We start from the raw sequence: 23760 nt of genomic DNA on the forward strand, positions 1-23760 counted from the left end.
CTGCATCTCCTCACCTGTGCTTCCTCACCTGCACCTTCTCACCTGCGCCTCCTCACCTGCACCTCCTCACCTGCGCCTCCTCACCTGTACTTCCTCATCTGCACCTCCTCATCTGCACCTCCTCACCTGCACCTCCCACCTGTGCCACCTCATCTGCACCTCCTCACCTGTGCCTCCTCACCTGTACTTCCTCATCTGTGCCTCCTCACCTGTACCTCCTCACCTGTGCCACCTCCCCTGCATCTCCTCACCTGTGCTTCCTCACCCTGCCTCCTCACCCACACCTCCTCACCCACACCTCCTCACCCACACCTCCTCACCTGCACCTCCTCACCCACACCTCCTCACCTGCACCTCCTCACCTGCACCTCCTCACCTGTGCCTCCTCACCTGCACCTCCTCACGCGTGCCTCCTCACCTGCACCTCCTCACTTGTACTTCCTCACCTGCGCCTCCTCACCTGCACCTCCTCACTTGTACTTCCTCACCTGTGCCTCCTCACCTGTGCCTCCTCACCTGTGCCTCCTCACCTGCACCTCCTCACTTGTACTTCCTCACCTGTGCCTCCTCACCTGCACCTCCTCACCTGCACCTCCTCACCTGTGCTTCCTCTCCTGTGCTTCCTCACCTGTGGGGAGCTGTGAAAAGACTGGCCCAATGGTAGAGGAGCTGTTCTTCAGGACATAAACCTGGAGGTATAGTATGGCTCAGATCATGATCCTTTCAAAATTCAGACACTCAACCTGGAGTTAACATGGTCATCAACAGAATGGTTTTAAGTTTACCATGATGAAATTTGTAGATTATAAAAGATTATTCTGGCAGAAGCATATAAAGAAATTGGAAGAGGAAGAGAGAGAAACCAAGCCCAGTTAGGAAACCACTTAGTAACCCAGTCATGAGGGAAAAAGGTCTAAGCTACCAAGTTTACATATTTAGTGCATAAAATGTGTGATAGATAGAATAATGGTCACCAGAGATGTCCACATCCTAATCCTTGAAACTTGGAAATATGTCACCTTACAAAAGGGACTGTGGGGTGATGAAGTCAAGGATCTCGAGATGGAGAGGTTATCCTGGATGATCTGGGTGGGCTCCATGTCATCACTAGGGTCTTTACATGAAAGAGGTCAGAGGGTCAGAGTCAGAGAGATGATGTGACAATGAAAGGAGGGCAGCCGGGTGTGGTGGCTCATGCCTGTAATCCCAATAGTTTGGCAGGCTGAGGTGGGTGGATGACTTGAGGCCAGGAGTTCAACACCAGTCTGGCCAACATGATGAAACTGCATCTCTATGAAAAATACAAAAATTAGCCAGGTGTGGTGGTGCACACCCGTAGTCCCAGCTACTTGGGAGGCTAGAGTGGGAGGATCACTTGAGCCTGGGAGGCAGAGGCTGCAGTGAGCCAAGATAGTGCTGCTGCATTCCAGCCTGGGCAGACGAGTGAGACCTTGTCTCAGTAAATAAATAAGGAAAGAGAGAAAGAGAGAAAAGAAAAAAAAGAAAAAAAAGAAAGAAAGAAGAAAGAAAGAATGAAGGAAGGTAGGAAGGAAGGAAGGAAAAGAAAAAAGAAAGAAAAAGAAAGGAAGGAAAGGGGAAAGAAGAAAGAGAAAAAGAAGAAAGAAAGAAAAAGGAAGGAAGAAAGGAAGGAAGGAAGAAAAAAAGAAAGAAAGAAAAGAAAAAGAAAGAAAGAAAAAAGAAAAAGAAAGAAAAAAGAGAAAGAAGAAAGAAAGAAAGAAAGAAGAAAGAAGGAAGAAAGGAAGGAAGGAAGGAAGGAAGGAGCAGAGAGGTTTGAGAAGGCTCCACTTCTGCCTGAAGAGAGGAAGGGACCAGGAGCCGAGGAGCTCTCAGCCTCAGAAAAGGCAAGAAAGCAGAGCCCACTTCCAGCCTCTGGAATGAACGAGCCTGCCAAGGCCTGCTCTGTAGCTCCACAAGACTCAGCCAGGATTCTGACATACAGAACTATAAGAGAATTTGTGATTGTTGTTTTAAACCACTAACTTTCAGTACTTTGTTACAGCAGAAACTCTTTTTAAATATACATTCCTAGGCCTTACCCACATAAATTCTGATTCAATAGTTCTGGGCTGAGAATATGAATTTGTAATAAGTGCCCCAAGTTACTCTGACCAGGTGCCAAGAATGACACTTTAAGAAAGCATGGCTGATGGTAAGCAACAGAAATATGAAGAAAGAGCCACCACTACTAACACTACATGGACAGAAATGGAGGTTCCAGAGATCGATGAGGCTTTGATGATGAAGGAGCACCTGGGCCAGGATGGGTCTCACGTTTCCAGCCAGAGAAGAAGGAGGAGGCTGAGTGGCTGCACAGAGCAAAGTCCCGCAGAGGGGAGAGTCTCCTCTTAGTTGCACTGGGTCCGCAGCATGGCTGACCAGGTGCCCTAATGAAGGAAGCTTCTGAAACTGTGGGCTCAAAGCTAAGCTACAAGCAGGATAAAGTTTGATAATTGAGGGGAAGAAGTTAGATCGGGTTATTGGAGTTACAAGGAGAGAGGGGCAGGGCAAGGATCTGCCCACAGGGAACCATAGACCTGGAGGAGGAGAGAGGGCTGGCCAACAAAACAGCAGATTAGAAGAATCAGGGCCATGTGGGCCCTGAGGGCACCAGGCATTGCAGGAGAGTATTGTCCATAGCATTGGATGCAGCTGAGGATTCTAGGAAGATGCAAGGAGAAAAAAGACATGAGTCAAGGGAACTTGGTCAAAGTCAAAGCAATAAATCTCCACAGGGTTTGTTTTCTTCATCTATAAAGCGAGAGATTTCAGTTAATTTCTGAGACCTCATTTAGTTCCAAAAAACTGTGACTCTGTGATTTAATAGATCATTTGTGGTTAAGGATGACCATTGAGGAAAAAACACTGAAAATAATATATAGTCATTGTGCCTTATAATCTCCTCAATAAGAACAATTTCATAAATCAGATCATAACATTCTTCAAATGCACTGGAGAATGTCTAGTTTACTGTAGCCAAGAGGTTGTATTTTAGGGCACAATATAAAATGCTCCCTTGACTCCCCCACCCCATGGAAGATCTCAGGTTGAGGGGCCCTGCTGGTCTCGCATGAGGTCCTCTGTGAGCACCAGCTCCTCTTCTCCTCTCCTTTCCTCTGTCATAGTGAAGCTCTCTACTGTGGGAGTTGGCCATATTAGGGGCAGACCCACCTCCCCCCGATGTTTCCTCTCTGCCATCTGAGTATCAAGTCAGAGTCTCCTTCTCCCTAAGCCTCCCAAACTGTGGGGACTTATGCGCAAGTGTCATTTCAGTTTTTGTATGACTGTAGATATGTGAAAATGAATATTTGATTGATAAAATCTGATTGTCTTTAAAAATTGTCTTGACCTCCAAGCCCTGGGGCTCCTCCGGACCCCTGTGGGAACTCACCACTTAACTATGCAAGGGCCCGACTCATCGAGCATCACAGCTTGGAGAAGAAATGCCAGCCATAAGCCAGAGAAACAAAAATGAGGGCCTGCCCCAAAAATGCAGGATCCAAGGGCCTCCAGCTGGAGAGAAGTCAGGCAACACCTCTCGGAATCCAGGTTCACAGAAAGTCAGTTTCAGTTAGAATTTAAGACATCCCTCTTCATGCCACAACTCTTCAGGCCACTGACAAGGTGACAGAACCACACTTTGTACAGGATACAAACATATTCCCCATGGGTGGACAAAGTGACCCCATAGCCCGTCTACGCCAAGGAGCTCCACCTGTGCTCCTACACAGGTGTAGCTGGACGCAATTTTCTATTGTCAGAGAATCCATCTTAAGTTGTTCCTCAGCAAATTCTTCCAAAGTACTGTTTTCTTTCCTCAATTCCTGGCCCAGCAAGTGTAGAAAGAAAACAAAAGGAATGTAAAATATTCTTGGTTGACTTTACACTTAATTATTTAAAAGCAAACAGAAAAAAATTAAAATCAAACACATGCAAAAAATTCTTCCAGAGCCTTTCACACACAATTCCAGTTATTGAAATATTTCATAAAGCAAAGCTAATTAAATAAACAAAGATGTGGCTGAATGGATATGCATTATACTGTGCTTGTGGTACTAAATTTTTCATGTTCTAAATATTTCAAATAACAATAATATGATAAGTTATATAATATTACAGATTAAATGGAGGGGGAAAAGTCACAATGCAAATTATGCATGCAGTAGCACCCAATTTGCTTCTTTATATAAAATACTAGGAGAAAATTTACTAAAATATTAGCAAGAAGCTATCTCTAGGTAGTGGGATTACAAATGATTATTATTATTTCTATGTCACTTTACACTTTCCTATATTTTCTATAACAGAATACATTACCTTGATAATAAGAAACCAATTATAAATTTTAAAATTAAGTTACAGAATGGTGAGTTTAAACATGAGAAAGAATTGCTGTGGCGGAATCCTCAGCCCATGAGATAGAGTGCACAGGAATTGTGCCATGTGATGAATTATGTTCCTGTGGGAGCACACTCTCTGGGAAAGGGAAGCTATGAGTTATTTGCAATGTCAGACATCATTGCTGTGTTAGTCCATTCTCTCATTGCTATAAATAACTACCTGAAACTGGGTAATTTATAAAGAAAAGAGGTTTAATTGTCTCACAGTTCCACAGACTGCACAGGAAGCATGGCAGCAGGGAGGTCTCAGGAAACTTACAGTTATGGTGGAATGTGAAGGGGAAGCAGGCACATCTTACATGGCCAGAGCAGGAGGAAGAGAGAGAAAGGGGAGGGGCCACACACTTTCAATCAATTAGATCTCGTGAGAACTCATTCACTATCACGAGGAGGGGGAGGGGCTACACACTTTCAAACAATTGGATCTCCTGAGAACTCACTATCACGAGAAAGGGGAGGGGACACACACTTTCAAACAATTAGATCTCCTGAGAACCCACTCACTATCATGAGAACAGCATCAAAGGGGAAATCTGCCCCCATGATCCAATCACCTCCCACTAGGCCCCCTCCTCCAACATTGAGGATTACAATTCGACGTGAGATTTGGGAGGGAACACAAATCCAAACCATATCATTGCTAACACCCTGCTCACCTCTCTTCCAGGTTCTGAGTTCCTGAATGTATCCTTTATCTGCAGGAGAGAGGGGGCTCCGGTTCTGACTTGGCTTCCTCCTTTCTTTGCTAGTGGAAGCTGGGTTTCGATGAGTAACTTCTTCTGGCACAGTAAGGTCTACTCACAGCAAATGTAAAGTCCTAGAGGTCGATGGCCTTGATGACTGCCTTTCCTGACCTTGTACTCTTTCTAGAGTTTAATTTAATACAAAGCAAAACAATTTTGATGATGGCCTCTGGCTGACTGCTGGAACCCACCATGTGCAGGAATTCATGAATGAGTGACAGCAGGGGCACTTCCCTCATCACACATGATGCACAGGCCACCCAGTGAGGCACCTCATCTCCAGGTTGACAGTTCCTGGCTGACTTGGGTTTGCCACCTGGAAGAGCATCTGTAATTCTGTATTGTGGAACAGAAAACAATGTGCAGAACACATTCTTTAAAACAAGTACAATGCACGTGGAGGCAGCTTTGTCATATTCCACATTCTCAACTTTATTTGCTTTTTTCTTCTCTTCCATGGATCTTCCTATTTCTGCATCATGAGGAGAGTGTTTTAATTTTTATAACCAAAGAGTACAATTTAGTATCTCATTTTAAATTATGGTGTTCCATACTTCTACTTCTTCTTCCAAAAACCAATTACAGAAATTTCTTCAAGTTCTAAGAAAAACACTGTCTTTCCTTTCCCCAGTATGTTCCCTATACCCATAGGAGTCCTTCAAATACTGCCTAAGTGTAGCAGGGTGAGCCACAGACAAAACTCCTCAGACACCGAGTTAAAGAAGGAAGGGGTTTATTCTTCCAGGGGCATCGGCAACACTCCTGTCTCAAGATCCAAGCTCCCTGAGTGGGCAATTCCTGTCCCTTTTAAGGGCTCACAACTCAAAGGGGGTACGTGTGAGAGGGTCGTGATTGATTGAGCAAGCAGGGGGTATGTGACAGGGGGCTGCATGCACCAGTAATTAGATCGGAACAAAACAGGATAGGGATTTTCACAGTGCATTTCTATACAATGTCTGTAATCTATAGATAACATAACTGATTAGGTCAGGGGTCAGTCTTTAACTACCAGGCCCAGGGTGTGGTGCCAGGCTGTCTGCCTGTGGATTTCATTTCTGTCTTTTAGTTTTTACTTCTTCTTTCTTTGGAGGCAGAAATTGGGCATAAGATTATATGAGGGGTGGGCTCCTCCCTTATTTCCCCCCTTTTGAGACTCTCACTTATTTTATTAGTGGGAGTTCTCACTTTCATTTTCACTACCCATGTCTTCCTGCAAGACAGACCGATAGTGATTTATACAGTACATTTGTGCTGAAGCATTTTGGTGAACTAAGGTAGCGATGAAGCTTTTTATCATTTGAAGAAGTACAGGTAACAAACAAGGTAGGAGTAGCAGGTTCCTATTATTATTATAACTCCTATTATAAGAGTTTTAAATCCTCCTAGCACTGGGAACCATTTTCCAAATATGGCCCCAGGATCAAATCCATGCCACACTTGCACAGGCACATGTGCCAGTTTTGTCATATCTCTAACTATGTCTTCAACTACTTGCCCTTGATCGTTTATGTGTAGGCAGCAATTAGTAAGGTTAAATTTCCCACAGACCCCTCCTTCAGCTGCTAGCAAGTAGTCAAGAGCCAATCTATTTTGATAGATAGCATTTCTCATCTGAGTTTCTTGCCAGGCCAGAATAGTCAAGGCTCTGCTGGTTTTATTAGTGATTATTTCTAGGACAGCTTTTAACCATATGATCTGGTTCATCATGTAAATGGGGGTCTGGTATCCCCATGAGTCATCTTGTGCCCAAGTAGCAGGTCCATAATATTGTATGATTCTCTCAGGGGGCCATTCATCATCTTTCCAATTTCCTATAGGTATGCTTCTCTTTTTGTGGGAAGCATAAACAGGGAAACCCAGGAGTTTGCCTGTTTTTATGGGCAGTAAGAAGAAATGTGGTTTAATAGTGCCAGTAACACAACTACCTGCTCACTGGTCAGGTAATTTGGTGTAAGCTCTATACCCACATATCCAGTATAATCCAGTGGGATCTGTCCAGTCCCAGTGGGACTCCAGGTGAGTCCACACAGTTTGCAACTTTGAGAATTTACTAAATGGATTCCTCTCTGTTTGATTTGAACTCCACCAAGTGACTGTTTTTGTGGTACCATTATACAGTTTCTGTCCCAGACAACTAAGTCGTCCTACGGGATGAGTGAATTCTTTTCCTTCTCTAGCTATGCAATATTGTCCTATAATTGAGGTTTTAGGACCCAGAAATTATCAAGGTAGTTCTTTTGAGCTGGGAATTCATCAGGAACTGGGTCTCTAGGTACTAATTCTCAGGCCTCCCATGTCCATTGATCTCCCATTACAGTTCCTTCACATACATAACATGAAGTGACATTGAGAGACTGGGCTACATGCTCGGCTAATTGCAAAAACAAATTTCTTGTTTATCCTGGAATTTCTGGTACTGGTACATTTAGTTCATCATAGAAAGTTTGAAACACTGGCTCAAGAGAGGGTTTGTAAACTTCTCCTCGAATCAAGATATTTACTCAAGGATCCAGTGCAGCCCCATCAATTCCCAAGGTCACACACTCCTCTTTTTCTGACGAGGATCAAGGGGATGGGGTATTACTAGCTCTTAGGGGTTGCACTGTCCCTTAGTACAGGAAGTGCCATTTTTTCCTTTCTGAAGGTGGACTGGATCCTTTTCATTTTTTATCCAAGTGGCCCAAATGACACAAGACCAGTATCCACATTCATTTCCACACAGTCCTAATTCATGACAAATGTACTGATTTTCGGTCATGCAGCCTTTTCCCAACTAAAAGAGCCACATCCCCTTCCTAACTTATTGCTGTTAATGACAGCAGAGGCATCAAATTTCAAGATTATGCGTTTGGGCACGCCTTTTTCTTCCGTTCTGGCTGATACTTTACTTGTATCATTTATGAGACCCCACCAGTCTTCAGTCCTTAATTTTATTTCAAAACTGTGGACATATGTGGCTCAGAGGGGTCATAACACACATCTGGCCGGTCATTTCCTGGGCTACATACCTTGTCCTGAGTGTCATTATATAAACATGTTCTTTTTAAAGTTCCTAGGCATTCATAGTAACTACAGAACAGAAAGATTGTTTTAACTTGTTGCCCTACCTGGGTAACCTGATGAACAGTCTTCTATGCGGGGAAAATCAGGAAAAGTTTTTACTATTAAGTCCAAATTATAAGGAAAAATGAGTTCCATGATGATTCTGCTCATGCCTCGGCCATGCGTAGACCAGTCAGCTTCCTGGTGTGACTGGAGCAGGGCTTGTCGTCCTGCTCAGAGTCCCTTTGCAGGGGTTGTCCGGGCTAGGTTTTGCCTCCCAGGTTTCATTGGCTGCAGGTTTCACATAGCTGTGGTGGATCCAGGCTGGGATTCCTTCTACCTTTACAGCCATGGGTGTGCTCAGGATGACGGTCTGAGGTCCTTTCCACCATGGTCACAAAGGGGCTATGTTCCAGTCCATGATCCACATGCCATCACCTGGAGAGAAAGGGTAAACTGGGAAGAATAAGCTAATGGGACACCTCTCATTTACCCAAGTTGAGATTGTTTGTGTAATTTTTCCTAAAGCCTGTAGCTTTCGCTGTAATGCAATTTCACCTAACTCTCGGGGAGTGCCTGGAAGCTCCCATAGTACAGGAGGAGGCCTATGATACAGTATTTCCTAAGGGGAGTATCCCATTTTCTTAGAAGGAGTGCATCTAAATTTAAACAATACCATAGGAAGGGCCTATATCCACTTTAATCCTGTTTCCTGACATACTTTCCCTAAACTATTTTTGACAGGCCAGTCCACCTTTCCAGAACTCTGAGGTCAGTGGGCAGCACGTAGCTTCCAAGTGATTCCTAATGCCTCTGCTGTCTTCCGTACCAAGTCAGCCACAAACGCTGGCCCGTTATCTGAGTCGATTCGTAAGGGCAGTCCAACCCTAGGAATAAGATCTCGGAGAAGCACACAGGTTACCTCATAGGCCTTTTCAGTTCGTGTTGGATAAGCCTCCACTCACCCAGAGTAAGTACACACAAGAACCAGCACGTACTTGTTACCTCCACATTTCGGCATTTCTGGGAAAATCACCTGAAGATCCTCAAAAGGAGCCACTCCATACGCTTGTATGCCAGGTAGAACAGTGGGGCCTTGCTTCGCATTGTGCTGTCGGCAAGTAACGCACCGTTGTGCTACTGCTTTGGCAAGGGCTGGCGAGTGTGAGACATAGAAGTACTGGCCTAACAATTTTTCAAGTGATTCTTGACCCAGATGAGTGGTTTCTTGCATGGCCAATGCGACTGTGGCTCCTAGCAATTGTGGTACAGTTACCCTCCCATCTGGCAGTCTGATCCATCCTCCTTTTATTACTTGCCGCCTTCTGCTTGGAAGAAGTCTTTTTCTTCCTTAGAATAGGTAGGTACCAGGTCAGGTGTTTGAGGGAGTAAGTGGGCTACTACCGATGCCCAGTAAGGGATAGATGCTGCTTTTCCAGCTTCTGAATCAGCTCAAGAGTTTCCTAAGGCCACTGAGGTGGAGGCTCACTGGTGTCCACTGCAGTGCATGACTGCCACCCTCTGAGGTTTCCACACTGCCTCTAATAATTGTAGAATTTCTTGTTGATATTTTATGTCCTTTCCCCCAGAGTTTAACAGACCCTTTTCCTTATATAATGCTCCATGTGCTTGGAGAGTTAGAAAGGCATATTGAGAGTCAGTGTAGATGTTTACAGTCTTACCTTCACTGAGTTCTAGAGCCCGAGTTAAAGCAATGAGCTCAGCCTTCTGGGCTGAAGTGCCCTGTGGCAACAGTTTGGCTTCAATGACAGCATCCAAAGTTACCACCGCATATCCTGCACATCTTTCTTCTTGCAGGTTAATGAAGCTGCTCCTGTCCACGTATAACTCCCAGTCTACTGATGCGCATGACTGGTCCTGAAGGTCAGGTCTGCTAGAATAGACTGAGTCCAACACCTCTACACAGTTATGCTCGACTGGGCTCTCATACTGGGAGCATGGTGGCAGGATTTAGGGTGTGACGGACTTCAATAGTTATGCGGGAATTTTCACATAGCAAGCTTTGGTACTTGGTTAATCTAGCATTTGTTAGCCAATGATGTCCTTTGGTATCATCAAAGTGACCACAGCATGGGGGGCCTTTATATTCAGGTTTTGCTCAAGGGTTAGTTTATCTGCTTCTTTTGCTAACAGAGCTGTTGCTGCCAGGGCCCTTAGACATGGGGTCCAGCCTTTGGAAACCCCATCTAGTTGTTTTGAGAGATAGGCCACTGGCCTTGGCCAGGGCCCCACAGTCTGGGTTAAAACTCCAACTGCCATTTTTTCTCTTTCTGACACATAGAGTGTAAAGGGCTATGTCAAATCTGGTAGTCCTAGGGCTGGGGCCAACATAAGTTTTTCCTTTAACTTATGAAAGGCTTGCTGTTGTAGAGGCCCACATTCAAAAGGCTCCCGGTCACCCCCCCCCCCCCACTTTGTAACCCCATAGAAAAGTTTGGCTACTACTGCAAAGCTTGGAATCCATCATCTGCAAAACTCCACAGCTCCTAGGAATTCTCTTACTTGCCTTCTGGTTTTAGGTTCCGGTAGGCTGCAGATGACCTGCTTTCTTTCTGATCCCAGGCTGTGCTCCCCTTTCCTAATAGTGAATCCCAGGTAGTGTACCTGCTGTCTGCAGATCTGAGCTTTCTTCTTGGACACCTTATACCCACAGTCCTCCAGGTGCCAAAGCAGGGCATCTGTCCCTTTTGCGCACCCAACTGCCATGGAGTGTCCCAGCAGAAGGTGTCCACATACAGAAGCAAGAAGCAGCCTAGGTCTTTAACAGGGACCTTTTGCAGGTCTTGAACCAGGGCCTCCCGGAAGATAGTAGGGGAGTTCTTGAACCCTTGGGGAAGCCGGATCCAAGTGTACTGAGTAGTAGCACCTGACTCCAGATCTTCCCACTGAAAGACAAACAGCTTCTGGCTCTCAGGAGCTATTCTGATGCTAAAGAAGGCATCTTTTAAGTCCAGACAGGTAAACCAGCTGTCCTCAGCTGGTAGCAGCCCTAATAATGTGTAAGAGTTAGAGTTAGGAACTGTTGGGCGCAGAGTCACTGTAGCTTGGTTGACCAAGCGCAAGTCCTGTACTGGTTGGTAGTCCTTGGTCCCTGGCTTAGGGACAGGCAGGAGTGGGGGTGTTCCATGGAGACTGGCAAGGAGCTATAATTCCATAGGCTTTCAAGTGCCTGAGATGAACCTGGATTCCTTTGAGAGCTTCTTTGGGAACTGGATACTGCTTTTGTCTAACTGGTTGGGCCCCAGGCTTAACTTCTATGAGTATGGGGGCTTGGTTGACCGCCTGTCCTGGAGGATTATCCTCTACCCATACTCAGGGCCGTCACTTAGCTAGAGGTGGTTTTATTTCTTGGCCTGACTCAGGTAGAAAAAGTCTTCATTCTTCTTCCTGGGAGACCGTAGGGCCATGATAACTCCTGCTCCCAGTAACTTTAGCTGTAAAGAGCCCTGTTTTGTAAAGGAGATGGTGGCTGTCAGCTTGCTAAGCAAGTCTTTTCCCAGCAAGGGCAAGGGACAGCCAGGCATGTAGAAGAACTGGTGAACTGTCTCATGTCCCCCCACCAAGCAGGTCCATGGTAGACAGAAAGCCTGCTTAGTGGAAACTCTGGTTGCTCCGATTATACCAATGGTTTTCTTGGATAAGCGGCCACTGGGGTGGTCACTGCTGAACGTTCAGCACCAGTATCAACCAAAAACTTAATGTCCTTGCCCCTAGTTGTAATCCTGACCATGGGCTCCTTGGAGGCACTTGAGCCTGGTCCCTTTCAGTTCAATAGCCTTTCAGCCAGATTGAACAAAGTTCCCTCATCTTTATCTGAGATCTTTTGTTCCGAACCACCTTGGTTTTCCTTCAGTTGGGGACAATTATCTTTCCAATGTCCTATTTCCTTACAATAGATACATTGGTTTCGTTGCGAGTGTGGGCGATTAGACTGGTTCTTCCCTGAACCCCCCTTTCCCTCTCCTTTTGGGGGAATTCCCTTAACTGCTACGGCCAGTAAGTCGGCATTTTGCCTAGCCTGGCGTTTGCCTTCCTTACGGCTTTCTCTGCGTCTTGTTGCATCTCTTTTCACAAACACCTGATTGGCTATTTCCAGTAACTGTGAGGTATTCATACCCTCAAGCCCAGCCCGTTTCTGCAATTTTCTCCTGATATCTTCCGCACTTTGACTAACTAAGGCCGTGTTAATCAGGACCTGATTTTCAGAGCTGTCTGGATCAAAAGGAGGGTACATATGGTAAGCCTCACAGAGTCTTTCATAGAATTGCGCTGGACTCTCCTCTTTCCCTTGGATGACCTCAGAGACCTTATTTACATTTGTAGCCTTATGATCCCCTTTCTTTACACCTTCTATTAATGCCTCACAGTACCATCTTAGCCTCTCTATGCCTGATCTCTCGTTCGGGTCCCACTGGGGGTCTGTTCCTGACAGTTGAATTCTTATATATTCTTGGAGGTTTTGATCATCAGCTGGGACATGCTCCTCTAGTCACTTAGTTGCCGCCTGGAGCACCATTCACCTTTCATCTGTATTAAAGAGGTACATGAGCAGCTGGTGGCAATCACCCCAAGGATGATTATGAGTCTGTATAATAGTTTGGAGCAAGTCAACTAAAGCTTGAGGCTTTTCAGTGTAAGATGGGGTATTGTTTTTCCAGTTGAGGAGGTCAGCAGAGGTGAAAGGTTGATACACAAAGGCATACCTTTCCACCATGTGTCCATCCTCATCTACCCCATCCCAAATGCCCATGCTGCTTTCTCAGGGGCATTTGGATTCCAGTCTTGGGCAGTAAGTGAGCTGCCAAGGAAGGAGTTTATCCCGCGGCTTCACTTCCTCTCTTGTCTACTCCGGGTAGTCTAGGGGTGTGGTCATCTGATGGAGCTGTAGGTGCTGTGGGCTCAGGGGTGGGGAGCCCTTCCTCCCGATAAGGAGGGGTAATTGCTGGTACCAGTCCCTGCCATGATTCTTCTGGTGTTGGGTCAGACAGGACTTTTGGTGCCAACTCCCCTCAGTGGCTGGAGCAAGGACCTTCCTTAACTAACTGTCCGTTTGCTACTAGTGCTGCTGCTGCCTGTCCTCTTAACCACTGTGGGGGGTCCAAAACTAGCTGTAACCAAGAATATATATATGGAAACTGATCTGGGTACCCTGACTTACAGGTTACCCTGTGCCATACCTTTGAGACAAGGGACCCGTCCAGGCTTCCTTCTGATGGCCAACCCACCTCTAATGCCAGCCAGTCTATCTCACACAAAGTTCTAAGTTTACCTGGTGTCATGGTGACTCCACAGTCTCCCTTAAATCCCTTTTTGAAAATTTTCAACATAGTGCCTAGTGGGGTGGGCTTGCTTTGTGCCTGACCCATGTTTCCTCGAGACAAAACACCACTCTCACACCACATGCACACCACAAAACAAAGAATGGGTAAAAAAGGGCACATACACTTTTATAGTTTACACCAAACCAGAATCAAAACCAAAATCAGAGTATCAAGAAATCCAAGCCAGCTCAAAACCAAAACCAAAGTATCAAGCAATCCAAGTCAAGTCAAAAACAAAAACTAAAGTGCCAGTACAGGCACGCTATGGGTGATCAGGCCACACTTCCACTCAAATGGAGTAGGTAAGTTCCCAAGACCAGTCCTGTCAAGCAATTCAAACCAAGTCAAAACCAGAACCAAAACCAAATCCAAAGTACCGATAAAGACACGCCATGGGTGATCAGGCCACGCTTCCACTCAAATGGAGTGAGCAAGTTCCCAAGACCAGTCCTGTCAAGCAATTTAAGCCAAGTCAAAATCAAAACCAATTCCAAAGTGCTGATAAAGGCACACCATGGGTGATCAGGCCACGGTTCCGCTCAAATGGAATGGGCAAGTTCTCAAGACTAGTCTTACCAAGTTTCAGATGTCCAGACTCCAAGTACCAGTTCCTTCCCGGTGTTCAGCCACTGCATTGATCCTCCACGGGGGCCTGCCACACACTGCTCTGGCGAGGCGTCCCACTGGGGCAAATGCCTACCTGGGAGCACTCTCAGGATCCGCATCACTTGGGCTGGTCAGAGTACCCCACAGGGATGTTCCACAGGGCAGGTTGAAGCCACCTAAGGAACTGCCTCAACCATCCATCAATCACCTGGCTTCCCAAAATGTAGCAGGACAAGCCACAGACAAAACTCCTCAGACACTAAGTTAGAGAAGGAAGGGGTTTATTCGGCGGGGGACATCGGCAAAACTCCTGTCCCAAGAGCCGAGCTCCCCAAGTGAGCAATTCCTGTCCCTTTTAAGGGCTCACAATTTTAAAGGGGTGCATGTGAGAGGATCGTGATTGATTGAGCAAACAGGGGGTATATGACTGGGGGCTGCAGGCACTGGTAATTAGATCAGAAAAAAACAGGATAGGGATTTTCACAGTGCATTTCTATACAATGTCTGTAGTCTATAGATAACATAACCAATTAGGTCAGGGGTCAATCTTTAACTACCAGGCCCAGGGTGTGGCACCAGGCTGTCTGCCTGTGGATTTCATTTCTGCCTTTTAGTTTTTACTTCTTCTTTCTTTGGAGGCAGAAATTGGGCACAAGATGATATGAGGGATGGTCTCTTTCCTTATGCCCAGCTGGACATTCCCTGTCCAGAGCTTCCCCTTTCCCTCAGCCCCCTAGCTGACATCTCTTCATTCTCCTCTCTCCATGACACCTCTCTCCATAACACCCACCCCCACTGCAGGGGTACCTTCTAGCTAATTGTATCATATTGTTCTCTACAAGTCTGTTCCCACATTCGTCTTTCCCACTAGAACATAAGCCCCTTAAAGTCAGAGTGTACTATTGTCAGAGGCGTTTGATCCAGAGTAACTCCATCTTGAATAGGGGCTGGGGAAAATAAGGCTGAGACCTGCTGGATGGCATTCTGAGATGGTTAGGCATTCTTAGTCACAGGATGGGATAGGAGGTCAGCACAAGATACAGGCCGCAAAGACCTTGCTGATAAATGGACATGGTAAAGAAGCTGGCCAAAACCTACCAAAACCAAGATGGTAACAAAAGTGAGCTCTGCTCATCCTCTCTATTCATTATACACTCATTATAATGCATTAGCATGCTAAAAAGACACTGCCACCAGTGCCATGACAGTTTACAAATGCCATGGCAGTATCAGGAAGTTACCCCATCTGGTCTAAAAAGGGGAGGAATAATCATGAATAATCCTCCCCTTTTTTAGCATATAATCAAGAAATGACCATAAAAATAGCCAACTAGCAGGCCTTGGGGCTGCTCTGCCTATGGAGTAGCCATTCTTTACTTTCTTAATAAACTTGCTCTCACTTTACTCTATGAATTCATCCTGAATACTTTCCTGCACTAGGTCCAAGAACCTTTTATTGGGGTCTGGATCTGGACCCCTTTCTGGTAACACTATAAGCATTTGTATCCTCAGTATGAAATGAGTAACATGCAATGTGTTCTAAATTTGTTGAGTAAATAAGAAAAGAGCTTAACTTTTCCCAAAAGGCAAAGTTAAAGAGGTCTGATCCTGGGCCTCAGTAGCTAGGAGGTCATCTCCCAGGCTTTAGGATGTCATGCCCAAAGGAGATGTCTTTGTTTGCCTGGGGACCCTCAGCTAGACAGACAGTAATAATGTGGTTTAGAGTGGGGGCTTTGGTCCTGCAGCTTTGGCTCAGCCCCCAGAGCAGCTGGAGACTAAAGACAGCCTCACAGGTGGCCAGCTATGCCTGGGTGAGGGACTCCAGTAAAGACTCTGGATGAGGAGACCCAGGTGAGCTTCCCAGCGTGGTAGTGGTCTGGGCACTGTCATCCATCAATACGGAGAAAGTAACACTGTCCGGACTCACAGCAAAAGGACAATGGGAGCCCCATGCTTACAATTATCCTGGGCTCTGTTCCATGCACCTCTTCCCTTGGCTGATTTTAACCTGTGGCTTTTCACTGTAAAAAAAAAAGATATAGCTAAGAATGTAACAGCTTCCTGTGAGTTCTGTGAGTCCTTCTAGAGAATTATCTAACCTAAGAGTGGTCTTGGGGATTCCCAAACTTTAAGTTAATATCAGGCAGAAGGTGGTCTTGTGGGAACTGTATTGTCTCCCTAGACCTCACAGCAGGCTAACTTCGCAATAAGTAGCAGGAGAATCTAAGTCTGAGTATTCATTCAGTCTTTATGAATAACCATCTCTCTGATTATTATAAGATATAACAGAAAAATTAGAAATGAAAAATGCAGAGAATTAAATTTCTATCTCTGAGTCTGGTGGCACACACCTGTAGTCTTAACTACTCAGGAGGCTGAGGCAGGAGGATCCCTTGAGCCTAGGAGTTGGAGATTACAGTGAGCTATGATAGTGCCACTGCACTCCAGTCTGGGCAACAGAACAAGACCCTGTCTCTAAACAAACAAACAAACAAAAAACTCTTAAATGTATGTGTGGGTTTAAGCAATAATTTAGTTTTCATTTAAAGTTAGGCACACGTATAAATAAAATATACATCATAAAAATTGAAATGAGCACAAAGAAGTTTCCTAAACAAGTAGAGTATTGAAGAAATAGTAGTAATGACTGAAAATAGTCTCTAGGGGTGATAAGGTTTAATAAATCAAAATCCCTAAGGGAGAAGCTCAAATATAACTTTAAAAGAGATGGTCTGAAAAACAATTTAGTGTCTTTCAGAAGTTAAGAAGATGAATCAAAATACTTCAAAAAGGTGCAGAAGTTTTTAAAAAGGAAAATATGTAATTATTAATGTTCACATGCCAGTTGAGCTAAAATATTTATAATTTAGGAAGTTATTGGTATAAACTGAAATCTGAAATTAAGGAGTAGTTTTTAATGTCTGTTAAAGTTTTTAATGTGTTGCAAGAGATATATTTCAATCCATTTCTTTCCTGCATTTATGAAACTTTAAGCACTAAAGAGTTGAATTTGCTGCCAGCTTTTCTGAGGGTCATTTTGTGCCTGACAACATTCGTCCAAATGAGACTAACCACACCACCCACAGGTCAGTGCTGTGCTCCATCCTTTTGCTCCCCAAGAACCAAGTCGTAATGAGCATGCAACCAGAGATCCTCATTCATAGAAGGTGTCACTGTGCAGAGACTAGTTGGGACATTTCCACAATTCCAGATGCTTGGAGGGCTCTCCAAATTCACCTCCTTAGAAAACGAAAAGGCATGCGGATTTGTATGACACAGAAATGGGACGATATGTGGGCTGGTAGTCTCATTTTTAAAAATACCAGAATAATGAAAGCAAGAAGAATGCAAGTCAAATTACCTCGATATCATACAAATTCACAGCCCTGTGGGACTTGAAAAAGAGTGAAGCATAACCCATTAGCCGCAGGACTATAGGGAAGCTATGAACCCAGTTCTGGTTGAAATTTGGGCTGGGAGGGTCCTGGTCCCACCACTTACCTGCCTGTGACCTTGAGCAAATTACCTATTATCTTACCATGCCTCCATTTCTTTATTCACAAAATAGAGCTTCACATTGTATCTACTTCATCTCACTATTGTTTGGTTCATTGAAATAACTTAGGCCAGCACTAACAATGATTGACATGCAATAAACATGCAGTATACTTTAGTAATAATAATTATTAAAGTCTTAAACTTGGATCTTATAATTGAAGGCATCAAAACACCATAGAACTGATATTTCATACAAAAGTGTTTTATCATGTTTGGAGATAATAAGAATAGTTTTTTTAAGCCTATGCCTCAGAGAAGCATTAATAAATATTCTAGTAGAAGCATCAAGCTCTCACAATGCCCAGACATGGCTCTAAGTGCTTTACCCGTAACAGTACCTTGACTACTCAAAAGAACTCTGCAAGAAAGTGTTACCATCTTTACCTCTCAGGTGAAGAACTTGGAGTACAGAGAAGTTAACTTGCTTTCCCAAAACCACACTGCTAATAAGCGGAGAAACAAAAATTATAACTAAAGTTTACTTAACTCCAAAATTCAAACCAGGCTGAATGGAACCAAGATAAATTAGAGTCAACAGTGGGAGAGGACCAACATAAATTAGGGTTAATGTGGGTAAGACTCACGATGAAGTAGGGTCACCAGTTGGTAAGGATCAAGATGAAGTAGGATCAAGAATGGTTAGGACTGAGATAAATTAGGATCATCAGTGGGTAAGGACCAAGATGCAGTAAGATCAAAAGTGGGAAAAGATCAAGATGAAGTAGGGTCAACGTTGAGTGAAGACCAAGATGAATTAGGGTCAATAGTGGGTAAGGACCAAGGTAAATTAGGTTCAACATTGGGTGAGAACCAAGCATAATAGTGTTATCGATGGATAAGGACTGAGATGTATTAGGGTCACCAGAGGGTAACGATGACTGCACACATTTATTTATCCAAGAAATACCTGTTGATAATGCTGTGAGCCAGGCGTCGTTTGTCACTAGCAACACATGGATATGTGGAGTATGTCCCTGGCTGACAAACCTAACTTTCTAGTGGATTCTCTGCATCTTTACAAGCCATTGATTTTTCCATGCTTCCAGAGCCCACTCCAGGCCCTGCTGGTCCAGATCCCAATCCAAGTGGTATACTAGGCAGGAAAGACTCCAGCAGAGAAAATAAGATAAATTTGCATTTAACAAAATACAAGTACAAATGAAACCATCAACTACGGAATGAGCAGGTTGTCTCAATTCCCCTTTCAAGTAAATGGGGAGACCACATCTGACCAGTGTGTAAAATCAAGTCCCATGCAGGAGGATTCCAGCAAGCATCCTTTACGTATGAAAAGGAAGAAGAACATTTCCCCATGAAATGTACTCAAAGTAGAGAACAATCTTTTTGATTCCATTGTTATTTTAATTGTATACAGACATAGGGGTCTTTGCATAGTTAAACCTTTCCTTCTTTCATAACTGGATGCAAAGCCCTGGTCCCCCAGATGTCGTAGGACGTTACGCCTCAGCTTTGCAGCCTGGTGATGTGAAGCGAAACACTATTTCCCCTTTCTTATGGCGGAAGAAAACAGAACACAACTGCAAGGGGCTTTTCCCACCCCTGCTCATCCTCTTTCCCCAAATGAATTTTGGTTTGCTGTGGACCCTATTTGGCTGAGGAACTGTTCTTGATGGGGAAATGTAGATCTTGCCTACTCTGTGGCAGGAAAAGGCCTTTTCTTTCATTTTGTAAGAAAGAGCACAGAGTTCCTCCTGCATCTGCTCCAGCGGTGCCTGCAGCCCAGCACGGCCGGGTGATGCCATTCCCAAACTGCTCAGCCCCCAACACTGTGGTGGCCACAGCTGTGGGTGTCCTGCTGGGGCTGGAGTGCTGGCTGGGTCTGCTGGGCAATGCGGTGGCGCTGTGGACCTTCCTGTTCCGGGTCAGGGTGTGGAAGCCGTATGCCGTCTACCTGCTCAACCTGGCCCTGGCTGACCTGCTGTTGGCCTCGTGTCTGCCGTTCCTGGCCATCTTCTACCTGAGCCTCCAGGCTTGGCATCTGGGCCATGTGGGCTGCTGGGCCCTGCGCTTCCTGCTGGATCTTAGCCGCGGCGTCGGGGTGGCCTTCCTGGCTGCCGTGGCCTTGGACCGGTACCTCCGTGTGGTCCACCATCAGCTTAAGGTCAACCTGCTGTCTCCTCGGGTGGCCCTGGGGGTCTCGGGCCTCGTCTGGCTCCTGATGGTCGCCCTCACCTGCCCAGGCTTGCTCATCTCTGAGGCCGCCCAGAACTCCACCAGGTGCCACAGTTTCTACCCCAGGGCAGATGGCTCCTTCAGCGTCATCTGGCAGGAAGCACTCTCCTGCCTTCAGTTTGTCCTCCCCTTTGGCCTCATTGTGTTCTGCAATGCAGGCATCATCAGAGCTCTCCAGAAAAGACTCCGGGAACCTGAGAAACAGCCCAAGCTTCGGCGGGCCCAGGCACTGGTCACCGTGGTGGTGGTACTGTTTACTCTATGCTTTCTGCCCTGCTTCCTGACCAGAGTCCTGATGCACATCTTCCAGAATCTGGGGAGCTTCAGGGCCCTGTGTGCAGTGGCTCATACCTCGGAAGTCACGGGCAGCCTCACCTACCTGCACAGTGTGCTCAACCCCGTGGTGTACTGCTTCTCCAGCCCCACCTTCAGGAGCTCCTATCGGAGGGTCTTCCACACCCTCCAAGGCAAAGGGCAGGCAGCAGAGCCCCCAGGTTTCAACCCCAGAGACTCCTATTCCTGACAGCAGCCAGCGTCCTCAACGCCCGTGTTTATGGAACTACCTGAGACCTAAATCATAATCACTCCTACTTTGGGATTCTGGAAGAAGAGGAAATCTTGAGACTGCAATACAAGGATCAGACCATAAACATAGGCACAGTTGCTGCAGGTGTGGTCTTATACTTTGTTGACCGGGATGGTCCCCTGTGATTTTACCTTGTAGAGTGACAAATCAAAATGAACAAGCCAGAACCTCCCCCTACCCAACAATGATGCAGATTCAGTTGCTGAACTGAAAAATCGGGCAGCTACTGCATCTCCACACTTGAAGAAATGTAATTTGCTAAATCAGTGAAGGAAGAGAAGAAAGCCGGGTGCTGGCATCTTTCCAACTCTACTTGGTCTCAGCAAGTCACTTTCATTTACTGTGCTTCAATTTTAAATGCAAATAAAAACTATGTTTTCTTCTCACCTGCTGTGCAGACTGGGGATGACCGACATCAGAAAGTGCCCTGATTCTAAAAAGAGGCTCTGCTGTCTATAAGGTACTGTCGTCCATGCTAGACTTTATTTGAAGCATAACATTTTTGTTTTCATAAAATTTTGCTTCATTTTTCTAGATTATACATTATGTTAAGGAAAATGTAGTGAGTTCTCTAGTTTACTGTAAGAAACTTTTTCCTGATACATTTCTGGAATTTGCCTCTAGAGCTGCTTTTTAAGTTTGAATGCCTACAAGGCTTTTGAAATGTCCTTTGCTTCCCCTGATGTGAAAAAAGGGTCACAGAACTTTGTGCCTCCTGGGAGAAGTACACAATGTAAGATATCTCGTGGCATTTGAAATGGTCATTTCCAACCCCGCTGGCACAGCAGGTGGACAATGGTACACGGGACCTGCCAGGGCTCCATGGGCCACAGTGTGAAGGTGGGCAGGCGTCCAGCCCCAGCCCCTGGATGCCGTTACAATGGCTGCATCTTTTCATCTCATTCCTTGTGAATTGTATTCCAAAACTGAGTCTCATGATGATGATAAAAGATTTCCAAAGTCACTTTCCTTGTTGCCTTATCTCTGTCTCTCTGCTCAAACCTAGAAGCTTGCTTAGGGCCAAAAAGCAGTCAAAATCATGATCAGACGAGATGGAAGGCCTGCCTTGTCACCGACATGGGCCTCATGAGCCTCCCTTCAGCCTCCCTGCAGCTGCACTCCTGTTATTCGTGTGCAGAAACTATTCTTTTTTTTTTTTTTTTTTTGAGACGGAGTCTCACTCTGTCGCCCAGGCTGGAGTGCAGCCGCAGGATCTCAGCTCACTGCAAGCTCCGCCTCCCGGGTTCACGCCATTCTCCTGCCTCAGCCTCCAGAGTAGCTGGGACTACAGGCACCCGCCACCTCACCCAGCTAGTTTTTTGTATTTTTTAGTAGAGACGGGGTTTCACCGTGTTAGCCAGGATGGTCTTGATCTCCTGACCTCGTGATCCACCTGCCTTGGCCTCCCAAAGTGCTGGGATTACAGGCTTGAGCCACCGCGCCCGGCCGCAGAAACTATTCTTTATCTCCTAACACGATATAACACTTTTGTACTAAATATCAGTTCTATGGTGTTTTGATGCCTTCAATTATCCCACAGGGGTAGTCCCAAGCTTTCTGTCAAATTCAAGGTCAAAAATGATGGCTTTAGGCAACAGAAAATGGCAAATCTCCCATCTGCAGAGCTGACGGCTTGCCAGGGAGGTTCCTTATCAGAACCAAATTTGAAATGTGGGAGTGGGTTCCGCCTGTTCTAAGAAAGGATGTAAAAATCTGCCTGAGGAAAGGAGTATCATTTGGAATTCTACCAGCATTACTTTGCTACTGTCTGAGGTTTTATTTCCTCCTAAGTTAAAAGAATTTCAAAGGGCTAAGAAAGGAACAGTGACCTGATAGTTGTGAGATGGCTGAATAAAATTCTTTAAGGTGGACATGTTCTACACTGTGCCTGTTTTCTTGCCTTGAAACAGAAAAGAAATATCTTCATTTTTCCTCCCCAATCTTAACACATATATAATTTTAAGTGCTGCTTTGAAAAACCTAACATTTAACAGAATCATTTTTTATATCATAATAAATCCCCCATAAGTATTCTTTGAACGGTTACACAATAGTCTACACCATGTGTATTTCTTAACTGTTTTTCTGCTGTTGGATGTTGAGATCCGTAACTCTCTGCGCAGGTGGAATCCACGCAGTGAAGTGGCATGGTCCCCTGACAGATGCCCTGTAGGAATAGACCCACCGGCAGACGCCCTGTAGGAATAGACCCCCTGGCAGACGCCCTGTAGAAATAGACCCCCCAACAGACGCCCTGTAGGAATAGACCCCCCGACAGACGCCCTGTAGGAATAGACCTCCCGACAGACGCCCTGTAGGATTAGACCCCCTGGCAGACGCCCTGTAGGAATAGAGCCCTCGACAGACGCCCTGTAGGAATAGACCCCCCGACAGACGCCCTGTAGGAATAGACCTCCCGACAGACGCCCTGTAGGATTAGACCCCCTGGCAGACGCCCTGTAGGAATAGAGCCCTCGACAGATGCCCTGCAGGATTAGACCCCCCGACAGATGCCCTGCAGGATTAGACCCCCCGACAGACACCGTGCAGGAATAGACCCTCCAACAGACGCCCTGCAGGAGTAGACCCCCTGGCAGACGCCTGTAGGATTAGACTCCCTGGCAGACGCCCTGTAGGATTAGACCCCCTGACAGATGCCCTGTAGGAGTAAACTCCCCGGCAGACGCCCTGTAGGAATAGACCCCCACAGGAGGGATACAGCCCGCCCCTCCACTCACAGGAAAGGCTCTGCAGGCCAGCACTGTGCACGGGGACTTCATGGGGCTACCAACTCTCCCAAACGCCGTGATCTATGCCTTTTTCCCTAGGGGTGCACTGTCTTTTCTCCAGCATGCTGCAACTGTCTGTATGCTCTGCCCTCACTGCGTGCATTTTTAGCCTGGGCGAAATCCCCTGTCTCTGGGGAGGTCTCAGCTCCACACTGCTGTCTCTCGAATTCTTTCTGACATCGCCTGGGTGGAGCTGGCCGCCCTCCACTCTGCTCACAGGTGTGCCTGATGCAGTGCTGCAGGCCTGGGGGGTCCAGAGCTTTTTGGAGGCCCTGATACCTCGGCCAGCCCCAGACGTTCTGGTTCACTTGGCCTGGGGAGGAGCCTGGGCACTGGTAGGTCTGAAGTCCTCTCATTAATTCTATCCATGGGCAGCCAAGTCTGAGACTCGCCGGGTGAGTGGCTCAGGGCCTGGACAACAACATCCTGCCCCATCACTTCTTAGCTCTGTGACCTGGGACAAATCACTTCACTACTCTCAAC

The 23760-nt window shown here is 46.0% G+C and overlaps 1 protein-coding gene across 1 annotated transcript; it reads left to right on the top strand.

The window, feature by feature from the left end:
- The first annotated feature begins 19332 nt into the window (after window positions 1-19332).
- On the top strand, window positions 19333-21632 carry GPR31 (G protein-coupled receptor 31). Its single transcript, XM_008007815.3, has one exon. It carries the CDS (start codon window positions 19340-19342, stop codon window positions 20423-20425), a length of 1086 nt encoding a protein of 361 aa, XP_008006006.1. The 5' UTR covers window positions 19333-19339; the 3' UTR covers window positions 20426-21632.
- Window positions 21633-23760: the final 2128 nt, after the last annotated feature.

The sequence above is a fragment of the Chlorocebus sabaeus genome, chromosome 13 (assembly GCF_047675955.1).
Source record: "Chlorocebus sabaeus isolate Y175 chromosome 13, mChlSab1.0.hap1, whole genome shotgun sequence".
Lineage (NCBI taxonomy): Eukaryota > Metazoa > Chordata > Mammalia > Primates > Cercopithecidae > Chlorocebus > Chlorocebus sabaeus.